At 37.9% G+C, this 11,822-nt stretch overlaps 1 protein-coding gene and 1 long non-coding RNA gene across 3 annotated transcripts; both read right to left on the bottom strand.

Annotated features, from left to right (window-relative positions):
- Positions 1–6,283: 6,283 nt before the first annotated feature.
- LOC112286397 (uncharacterized) lies at positions 6,284–10,677 on the bottom strand. 2 transcript variants are annotated; one of them, XM_090253194.1, is made up of 11 exons: positions 10,545–10,677; positions 9,324–10,354; positions 9,117–9,199; positions 8,836–8,986; positions 8,614–8,713; positions 8,336–8,500; positions 8,116–8,212; positions 7,854–7,915; positions 7,480–7,712; positions 6,655–7,308; positions 6,284–6,556 (listed from the first exon to the last, which is right to left on the bottom strand). In XM_090253194.1, the coding sequence occupies exons 2-10, from the start codon at positions 9,429–9,431 to the stop codon at positions 7,198–7,200; spliced, it is 1,110 nt and encodes a 369-aa protein (XP_090109320.1). In that variant the 5' UTR covers positions 9,432–10,354; positions 10,545–10,677; the 3' UTR covers positions 6,284–6,556; positions 6,655–7,197. The 2 variants fall into 2 exon arrangements, with proteins under 2 accessions (XP_090109320.1, XP_024384023.1); XM_024528255.3 differs by having other exon boundaries at positions 6,284–6,512.
- On the bottom strand, positions 10,607–11,331 carry LOC149988379 (uncharacterized). Its single transcript, XR_016504784.1, has 2 exons — positions 10,941–11,331; positions 10,607–10,741 (listed from the first exon to the last, which is right to left on the bottom strand). It is a non-coding gene; the product is annotated as an uncharacterized LOC149988379 (long non-coding RNA).
- Positions 11,332–11,822: the final 491 nt, after the last annotated feature.

Here is an 11,822-nt window from a genome sequence, read left to right as displayed (position 1 = left end):
TTAAAATAATCCAGACACATGTGATATCAATGTCTTTGAGATTATTTAATTACAAATAAGTTTGTAAGTGATCCACTAATCTCTTGTTTGTTTATCAAACAATATAAAATTAATTTTGTGATCATTGTTGTATATGATAATGATCTTAAATTAGTGGGCACTACATCTGCATGTGTTATAGCTACTAACCTACTTATACGTGAATTTGAGATGAAAATGCTAGAAAAAATAATTTTTTGCATTGGTCTTCAAATTATGCATTTAACAGATGGTAGCATTTTTTTTCTACCAACTAATATATATTAGATGAATCTTATCAAGATTTAATATGATTGACGCTTATCTATTATCTACACCAATGGTTGGACGTGGTCGTGATGGTCATGATCTATACCGTCCATGCGTGGAGAAAGAGGAAATATTGGGAGATCAATATCCATACCTTATAGTGGTTGGAACACTTTTATATTTGGCTATATCTATAAGATTAGATATTGTATTTGTAGTTAGTATTCTTGCAAGACATAGTGCATGTCCAACACTACGACATTGGAATGGCATCAAACATTTATTATGTTATTTAAAAGGTATTGAAGACTTGAGATTATACTATACACAATGTGCAAATCCAAAATTAGTTGGATATTGTGATACAGGATATAAATCTGATACTACAACAGCTAAATCTCAAATAGGATATATATTTTTAAGACATGAAGCTGCTATATCATGGAAATCAGTGAAACAAATAATAACTGCAACTTCATTTATCCATGCAAAAATTATTGCCTTATATGAAGCATCTTAAGAATATATTTGGTTGTGATCAATTGATAAATTCATTCAAACAACTTGTGGATTTTCATATGATGATTCTCCAACTATCTTGCATGAAGATAATAGTGCTTGTATTGCACAGATGCAAGTTGGTTTCATTAAAGGCGACAAGACAAAGCATATTAATCCAAAGTATTTTAGTTATATCCATGACTTGATTACTAATCAAGCACTTATAATTAAGAAAATTGAATTTACAAATAACCTTGTTGATTTCTTCACCAAAGCTCTTCCATTATGTAACCATCGTTGACTTACTTATGGCATTGGTATGCGGCGACTTGTTTTTCTTGAATAAGAAAGTTAATGAATTCTTTAAATAATTAAGGAAAATGATGTTGTACTCTTTTTCCTTCATCTATGGTTTTGTCCTTAAATACAATAAGGTTTTCCTAGATAAGGTTTTAATGAGGCAACAATTGTTGATCTTACAAGATTACATAAAAGTATAGATCATAATTTTATACAAATTTTATATTATGTAAATATTATGATGAGCAAGGAGGAGTGTTGAGAGCATTAAATGTAGCTAGCGCTCTCCATAATATTTATTGTAGACTACAATAAATACTATAGCTATAGTATTTGGAATGTAGCGGAGAAGAATTGTTTATCCTCTCCCCTTTATCCTCTTGTATATGAGACACAACCAAATCAATAGATTTTTATGTGTGAAGCTTTCTCTCCTTAGAAACCCTCTTGTGTGTATTACTTACTACTACTCTTGTGTCTTTCTAAACATTCTCAACAAATTCCAATGTAATACGGTAGTGACTGGCAGAGGGCTGGGTAATAGTGGTAGCAGTGCTCAAATGGCCGCAAGCTTTGACAGAGGGAAGCATTTTCAGCAGTACTTTTTTCTTTTTCTTCCGGACGTCGATTTTGAGAGAGTTAAAGTTCTGTTTGTACTGTGTTGTTGGTAAAGCGTGAGAATACTGGGTCCTACATTGACCTCTGTGGACAAGAGTGTGCTCGGGTCCGGGGTCGAAAATGAGTGACGGTATTACGAGAATGTGGGATTAAAAAGGCCTGCAGATTTTGTTTCAATCGTGGGGCGATGATGGGCAAGGGGAGAATTCACTAACGTGTGGCATTTGATCGTAGGCTGCGCCATCCAGGACCTGACTGGGTGCATCAACCCATTTGATGGGATGAACACGCATGTTGCCATCCACCGTGGCCCAGATGCTGCTGTCCCACAAGGTTGCGTATGCTCTCATGGGGTTGGAGTCGGGGTAGGGGATGCTCAAAGCCTCGTTGTTTTGAAACACTCGGATTGGCACGTAATCCACGTAGAATCTAAACATTGTACTCACGGGATCATAACGAGTAACTGCATTAAAATCATACTATTTATTTTCGTTTTTTAATGTAATCGATCTGAAGGAGTACTTGTAAGAGTAAAATGATGATGAATGGGTTAATAACGCACACAATCAAATCTCCGCTCCATTGTAAAGAGTAGTAGTGATAGTCTGTGTTGGGGTCAAACCAAAGTGCCATTCGCTGCTCCCGTCTGCCAGAGTCCTTGACGTTGATGTTTGTTTGGAGAATGTAGGGATTGCGTGGACTGATGCGGCCCAGCAATTCAAAATCTATTTCGTCGAGTTGATCAATGTCTGACGCCGTAGGTGATTGCAACTGAGTTATAATGCAATTTCAACACATGAGTGAAAATACATGCAATCTTTGGTAGAGGAAATTTAGATTAAATAGTTGCATTGCAGAAGATATAAAAATGGCATAGTGTGCTTACGTAGAATGCTGTTACAGTGCAAGCGGAGTTTCCAGGCACTGCTCTAACTCCGATTGAGAAGGTTCCAAACAAGTACGTACCCCATGAACTGCATGTTCCCGCTGTGCCAGTGGTAAAATTTGCTACCCCATGGCAATAGTTACATACATCCGCAGAGACTCCAATTACTAAGAAAAAATCCAACATGACACTCAAATCGCCAATCATAGTCGTGGATCTATTAGCCCATAGAATGCCTCTCCCTGAAGGATCGAGATTGCATCTATACTCCTCACGATCCAGATAAACTCAACTCGCGACTGTCAAATAATGCGGAAACATCAGACAAATTCTCACCTGGTGAATAATCATGGGCTTGTTGGCGAAACCCACCGGGGGTTTAGGCACAAACCCAACAATCTCTCCTGACCCTTCGCGCCCCCCACAAAAGCACCACGTAGGGCACGGATGGTGGTGGGGATCTCGGGATGGATGATGGTGGTGGGGATCTCGGGATGGGTGATGGTGGTGGGGATCTCGGGATGGGTGATGGTGGTGGGGATCTCGGGATGGGTGATGGTGGTGATGGATGGATGACAGAGGTACATTTGCAATTAAAATTTTGTGAGGGGTATATTTGTAATTTGTGAAATTGTCAAGGGTATATTTGAGAGTTTTCCTTGATTTAACCATGTGGTCAATTTGAAGCACATATTGAACACATAATAACCCACAAATTTTCATGCATAGATCCATTACAAATCTTATGAAATATTCTAAAATATAAACTTTTTTTATTTCACAAAAACCAAAGTTATCTTGAAACAACCTTGACTTTGCAAAGCTCTTACAAATTTATTACAAACTCAAATCATTCAGAAAAAGAATGTGGCATAAATAACAAAAGGTGATCATTTTTTTTTTTGCAGCATGTATGAAAGCTCTTGCACCTACCAATAAGAGTTTGGTTGCAAGACAATTTTCTTACATGGATGCCACATGATCAACTTGTACTACAAGTCATCAGTATGTGCAAAACGTGGCCAACTTGTCAACCAAGTTTTTAACCTAATAATCATCTATAATTAGATATAGAGTCAAATATGTGTCTTTAAAGCTTTTAATACACTTCTTCTACAAAAATATAATCAAATTGTTTACTTCTATTTATTATCATCTAATTTATATACTCTAAATAAATATATAAATTTTTAAAAAAATTAAAGATTTATATTTATAAATAAAATTTTAATATAATAATATGATATGTTTCTTTACTAAAGAGACTATAATTTTTGCTAATTATATTTATCATCTACAATTTGATAGTTTTGATTTTAAAAAATTTAAAAACCTTTAAAAGTAGTTATGAAGGCTTTTATAATGATCAAATTATAAGTTGGTCTTTTCACTTTAATAAAGGACATTATTAATAGTTGAAGGGACCTATTAATCATCTACATGCAAAACATAGATCAAAATTTGTTTCTAAGTTTATTTAACGGATCTTAAACTTATTGAATTTATGAAGTAATTTGACCACTTGTTGTATAACTTGTCATTTAAAAAAAAAAATAATGTAGCAAATGACTATCTTATATCAATAAATATAAGTAAATATGAGTATGTAAAAGTATGTTGAAACATGTAAGGAAGATAGTATCTTTTCTAAGAAGCTTTGAAAAAAAATTACATATAAATTAGATATTTAAGCTTTTAATGGTATGTCATAGTTTTTGAAACTTGTCCTATAAGTTTTACACTTTAGAAAGTTGTGTGGAAAGAAACCTACAACTTCACTCTTTGACCACAAGTCTTATGGTCCCTAGAAAGCTTTTATTAAATTTTTTTTATAAATAATATATATAGAAGGAAGAATGAGGCCATCTTTAATATTTTCAACATCTTTCTTGTGTCTTAATCTTGATTCAAGGGTCTTTAGTCTCTGTGTATTTGGCAATAGCCATTTTAGTTTTTTTCTATCTTCTAACTATCTATTCTTTTTTTACTTTCTTGCTTCTTTAATGACACATGTATATATTATTTTTTAGAATTCACATTTCAAATAATTATCTACAAATATGTAATTAAAATTATGGATTATAGTTTTAGATTGATCAAATAAAATTTAGATTGATTTTTTTATAGTTATTTTTTTAATTAAAATTATATATATATTAAAAAAATTTATAACTTATGTAGTTTTTAAAATTTAATTTTTTTAGCTACAAGAGATAATTATATATTTTTAGTATTTATAATATTAAATAATAAGTTATATGTGCACATCAATAGAACTAAAAGACTATGATATTTTTAGCAAAGTTTATTAAAATACATATAAGTTGAATAATACTATTTTTGATATTATATTCAAAGTTTTAGTTTTTTATTGATTATGTATATTATATATGTTGTTAAAAGTTCGTATATATAACTTTGTTTTAGCATGTATGAATTAATTAAAATTTAATTCCATCTAATAATATTACCTTAAAAACCTTAATATACTTAAATATAAGTATATTAATTTTTTTAATTTTTTAATTTTTTTAATCTTTTTGCAATGTTAATAGAGGTTAATTATCTAAAAAGTTATGTGCTTACAAATTTAATAGATATGTATTTTGTATATCTCTAAATCAAAATTACTTAAATTTTAGTATGTATTTACTATAAAAATAATGCTCATCTTAAATATTGGAATAGAATGTTAAAAGCATATTAACAAATAACTTCAATTATATAAGCATATTAATAAAATTGTGTGATTTACTATTAAAATTTAACTAATTAATAAAAAATTAAAATTTTATCTTATAATGCTAATTTAAAGTTTATGATAACATTTAAGTTTTAAATAACTCACATATATTCATATGTATAAAATTCTTTTATTTCCAAAACATAACTTTTAAAATATAAATTTTATAATCCATTAATTTATTTTTTTATTGCACATAATATTTTTGATTCACCAAATCAAAAATGATAATTATATAAAGAATTATAAAATAATTAATATAATTTTTATAAATTAAATTCTTAAAAAATAATACTTTAATATTTTACTGATTACATATTTGCATGTTATGTGGCTTTATCTTAATAAAAATTGCTATTTGTGATATGTGCATAAGTTGTATTTTTTATAAATTACTAAAATAAGATATAATCTATCACATGTATTACAAAATATTACAAAATAAAAATACATTAAATCTATATAAGATTAAATTTGGATAATTTTTCTGCAAGTGGAATTGTTTAAGATTAGTCGTGTCCATATATTAAAATTTCTAAAAAGTATTCAATTGCTAAAATTTCCACAAAAAATAAGTTGATAAAAAATTTAAGATATTTTGTGAAGACTTTATCTTCAATACTATACAATTGAATTATGCAGTAGTTTAAATTCAACATCTCTATTGCACCAATACTAACTTACCAACTTCTTTTCACATAGCCTCACAATACTTCTTCTAATTTATTCCTTTCTTTCAAACTTGAAACAGTACAACTGAAGCACATGCATCAAACTAAGTTGAATCTTTGTTCAATGAACCAAAGCCCCAACCACATTTACACATTAATACATTGAGGCATCTAACAGTACAAACGTAAGCACAGACCAACCATTTCAACATTATAATACTAAATCGTCAATATCAACACAATCAACTATTGGGCAGTATCACAGTGTTCAAGAAGAGACATTAAAAAATAACAGTTACTTGTTAAGTATGAGGAGATTGTTTAGGTATTACAAACTACTGCTTAGTAATGTCTTAAGCTTTCCCCTCATCCCATAACTAGAATAGCTACAAAGATAGCCACCTTGGAGACCCACCCTTCGATCACTCTTCCACAACCACAGCAAATCCATGTTGCAACAGAAAAGCAGGAGGCATTCTGGTGTGATGAGGATGAGCCACAGGCCCTGGTGCAATCAGAGGGTCCATCAGACAGACAGGCACAGTTTGTCTGCAGCAGACGCATTCCACACACGTTTTCAACGAGGCAAGCAGAAAAAAAACGAGGGAAAACAGAGAAAAAAGAGTATAATTGTTTAAGGTTTTCACCTCCACTGTCCTTGAAAAGCAGCACCGTGACAGCATAGAAGCATCATAATCATCGCCGTCGTCGTCGTTGTCACATTTGGTAGCCACCTGCTAGTCTGCTCATCATATCTGCGGCTCCAGAAGCGTTGTCAGATGCGTAAAGTCTGGCTACGGACTACACCATTGTAGACGCAGAAAGAGATAAGATGTGAAACCCAACGTTTTGTGTGCGACCGCGAGAGTCGAATGGCTGAATGGACCTGAAAAAGTGTCAGGCAAATTGTGTGATTGACTCTTCATATTGTGTATCTAAAACAGGGGGAGGATCGTCTTGCATTCCTCAAACTACACCTCTTCTACTACCAAAACTAATCTTCTCTTGCAGTCCACGGATTGAGTCGGTTGCTCTTCATATCAACCTTCTGTACACACATCTAGGTCTCCCCACCTCCGATGTGTGATGCCTAGATCGCTGTCAAGGAAGGAGCCGCAGCCGAAAGCTCGACTGAAACTAAATAACATTTCCCCTGATTTTACAAAAAAAAGATAACTACGCTGCTAATGTTAGTTCTTCCGTCCCAAGAGAGATCGCAAGATTCCTTTGCCCTTGGAGTTTTTCACTTCCGCCGGCGGAGCTGTGGGTGTCAGGAACATCGTCTTCTCGAGACCGTGACTCTGTGAGCCCACATAGGTTTCAAGCATCAGCCTCAGATGCAGATACATAGTAAACTGGAGTACTGTTTGATCCAAAACAAACAGAAAAAAAAAAAGAAAAAAAGAAAAAAAAAAGGGATGACAATTTTCTTTTGAAATGAGGATATGGATGAGACTTAGCAATTCTTTTACCTTGGTGGGACCAGTGCCCATGGGTGGAGGTGTTCGCAACGGAGTCATGGACCCAGATCTTGCCGTTGATGTTCTGATGGGAGCCATGGACCCGGCTCTTGGAGTTGCTGATCTGCTCTGAATTCCACCTGCCATGGGAGCCCCTGCATATCGGTTGGTAGGCGAGACGGACGGCACACGGCTCGGTTGGATAGTTGTTGCTCGCTTGAAGGATGTGTTGTTTGTAGTACTCCCTGCAACACTCGAAGCAATGACCGGTATAAGAGCAAGCTATTACACCCTGATTCAAATGATCTACGATTTTGCATCGGCCAAAATTTCAAATAACGTTATTTGAAATGTTTTGTGGGAGTGTACAATTGAGGGGCACGTACGATTAAGGAAGGAGGCTCTTGAATTCAATAGAGATGGTGAGGTTGTTGCTTGCTTGCCGATACTGCATGTCACAAACCCAATACATGTTCAGGACAAGAAGCACAAGAAATATGACAAAAGATGCAATCTAAATTTCATACATATAACAACATCTTTGTTTCAATGCTGCATATGAAGTTGTAGCAGATTGCAAGGCCTCACAAGGAAAGTCTCACACAGAAGACCTGATGTTTACTGAAGTTAAGCAAGGTTGATACAAACCTGCCGGATCGCGAATATTCTACTTCATTAGAATTGGCTGCAGCAGCAAAATCTGGAGCGAAAAACCATGTCTCAGGTCCTGACATTTCGTTTAAATCTGTTCCATACACAAAGGTGGATAGTTAAAGCTCCATACGAAAGAAGTAAAGTTAAAACATCGTCTTGAAAATTGGGACTATTTGGAGGCAAATCAGTACAAAGGGTAAACCGTAAAAATCACCTCCTGGATCACTCAACTCGCTACGAGGAGTATGCGGCAATGGCAATTGTGCTTGCGCTTCAGTTTCGACAGCTGTATGCATCCGAGTAAGAGGAGTCGGCTGACCAAGGTCAAAAGTTTCGCGCATCAACGTGCGCTGCCCTGCTCTCAAAGGTTCGATTTCATCTGCAGAAAAAAATATGCAATGGTTGGGACAAACCGAAGATTGAAATTGAGCAAACTTTAACTGACAGGAAAGTTTGTCAATGCGAGTCCGAATAATTTGTAAAATGACATACCTGGGAGAGTGTATTGCTTGTGGTTGACGTGCATCGTCTTGGCCATTGACTGCTGCTTCAAACCCTCCCGGTCCGAGTGCTCCTGACATGCTCGCAACCGCTACAACCCATACAAACAAATCAAGATTTTAAGTGCTCGTTGAGTAAAGACCAGAAAAACGAATGCTATGCAATAACATGCTCGGAGCATCCAGAAATGGTTAATGCATCAATGAGGAGTACCTGTGCAATAGCGGATGCTGCCAGTTGAGTATTATCAACTGCTTCATGCTGCATAGAGATGAGATCATTTAGCTTGTACGCAACGGTTCCCAGATGATCCACAGCATTTACTAAGGCCTTCACCGAGTAATCCTTCAGATTATCAAGCACCCTGCCACGTGAACGTGTACATACATTACTATACAATGAATTCAATCCCCTCTCTACCCAAAAAATAAATAAATACGTAAAAAATCAGTAATGTAACAGTGCAGTAGGGGAGCGAAGAGCGATGCCGTTACCCTTGTTTGTTGTCGCCGAAAAGGTACTGATGCTCACAGTAATCGGCTGCTTGGTATAACTGCGGCCTCAAACTTTGAAGCTCCTGCCCAAAAACAATAACCCCAGATATGAGCAAATCAAGAGAGGAAATGCACGACGACAAGACACTCTGCTGCCATAGCCAAGAACAAGACGAAGGCGAGGCTAGGACATGACGATTTGGGTACCTCCAAGGCTAAGAAGAAGGTCCGAGTTTTGTCCAATTCTTGCTCCTCGCGACTCACAGTAGGCGACTCTGTTCGCATCGCCTCGCGAGGAGGACGCTCCTTCTCCATTGTGGAATAATTCTCGCTCGAGTTAAAGGAGGCGGGACAATCAGTAACCCCCCCAAAAAACCACAATGAGCCTTGACGTAGCTAACAATCATTTGCTACACCACAATGTGAGCTCCTCCCCTCTCACTCCGTGCGAGCAATCTATAACCTCCTCAATCTATCCACCATTCTCTATCTAATCGTAAGACCAATCATCAAACCTCCTCTGCTGCTAGATACAGTTCTACTCTATTCCACCCCACAAATCCCCTGGCAATGCTGGTACCGCAAAAGTGCTCCAGTACTTGGTCCTCGCCACCTGCTCCCCTATCTGAGATGTGATTCTTAAACGCCAAAACGAGTGCTTATCCGTCTCAACCTGGACTAAGAAGAATTAATCCGCTTGACCCTGACTCAAGGAAATTAATCAAAGAATCGCCTGTCCAAATTCTCTGACAAATACACTAACGGACCACGAAGACACTCCAATCGCGCGAGCACGTGTGTGCTATGCGCGAAATCTGTCTTGAGTAGATCCGTTGGAGCAAGCTGCATCACACTGGGATCTCACAACCCACACACGACGAGCATTTACTCGCCGGATCCTTCATGTCTTAAATTAACCAAATAAAAACCTCTCGGGAGCACAATCTTCGCCACACTTTCGGAAGGTCTCTAATCTGACAACCAAACCGCGGACCGCACAGCACCAAAATGTATGCGAATCCCAAATCGACAACATCAATCATCCGAACTTCGCTGCTCCTAGCGTGAGTTGTGAGAATAATAGGGACCAGGGCCTGACAATGGCTTAAAATATACGTCTCAATTCCGGCACACGCACAGTGGGAGGGCCTTGCGACGAACACCGCCGTTCACTGACCCCCCTAAGTCACCGTGTGGCTTTGTCTCCCATCGCACTACACCAGCAGCAACCGCCAGAACTTCATCGACCACGACAGGAAATTCGAATCCAATTAGTTGCAAATCTACACAATTTCTAATTACAAATAAACCTAAACTACAGTAAAAATACCCATATGAAACTGAGAAGCTTAACTAATTAAAACACTGAATGAAAGAAAGAAAAATGAATCTGAACACAATCAAAACAAGAAGAAAAGGCTAGCTCACTGCAAATTGATTATGTCCAACGATGATGCAGAAGGAGTACTGTGCAGTTTAGCGCCATTAATGCAGATAAAAGATAGGCACTTTGACCTCAGATCCCCCCCAGTGTTCCCTTCGTTGAGCCGGGGGCTCCTGGTTTCAAGCCTGAGAGGGAGCCAAGTAGAATATTCTGATTGTAGCGCACGCATTGGCTGCCAAATCTGGTCCCCCCCCCCTCCAATCGATGAATCAATCCGTCATGCGAGCTGCGTCGAATTAGACCACCACGAACGAATGATCGATCATCTACTCCATGCACTACGCCTGCTCCATACTAATTCATGGCAAAAGAAGAGTGGACCACAACGTCGAGCACAAGGTCAGGGATTCATTAGGGTACGATCATCATTGAGGTCTGACCACTCAGCTCTCGGTCGGAGTCGAACGCACATGCAGTCCCAGTCTACGCTGCTCCTCGCCAGCCTTCTTCTCCGCTGTCTCCCACACACCAGTCAGTCGTTTCATCACTGTTTTCTGCAACACCGCTGCTGCTGCTGCTGAGTTGCAGAAGTCAAGTGTAGCAGAGAGATGCGAATGACATGATGGAGTGAAAGTAACGCATGTGGTAACCCGTCCTTGGTATAAACCACCAAAGCCTGTCGCTGGTGGCACCATCATGCATGCACCCCAACCCCATCAATCACTTCCCAGAATGGTCAGACACCTCATTTCCATTCGCATCGTTCAAATCCTCCAGTACTTAACCGTAGTGTCCTCTTTAGTGTAGAATCACCCAAGCTCTCTGCCATTACCCATCCCGTTGGGGTCTATGGACATACCAGCCGCTAGAAATACGCATCCAACTGCGACCAAAACTGTCGACTCGCCGTATCGAGTCGACAGCCGGCGGATTGGTTTCACATGTAGCGCACACGATCACGGATCAGCATAGCGTCATACCGCGCACCCATCTAGCCGATCCATGGTTGGGGTCTGATTCTAGTACATCTGCCGCGGCGGGTGCTTCGCCGCCCCTAAATCGGGGGCCGCATCTTCGAGCCCACGTTGGGAGGCATGTGAGTCCGCTGAAAACAAGGACAGCCATCTTCATCCCCTTCTTTTGTATGAACGTTGGTCGACGCTCCGCTCTCATCCAGGTATCCCACAAGGATGCGTTCATTCATCCCTTGATCTTTCCACGTGGTATTGTATGGGGTCCACGATGGGGAGGAGCCCATGCAGTTTTGCTGGAGTTGTAATTTACAACGGTGCCGGAGGCTTTTGTACTTTTGTTTGTTTGTG

This window comes from Physcomitrium patens, chromosome 9 (assembly GCF_059467195.1).
Source record: "Physcomitrium patens ecotype Gransden chromosome 9, ASM5946719v1, whole genome shotgun sequence".
Taxonomy (NCBI): Eukaryota; Viridiplantae; Streptophyta; class Bryopsida; order Funariales; family Funariaceae; genus Physcomitrium; species Physcomitrium patens.
The sequence above is the reverse complement of the archived record's forward strand: the minus strand, read 5'-3'. Positions and strand labels throughout refer to the sequence as shown.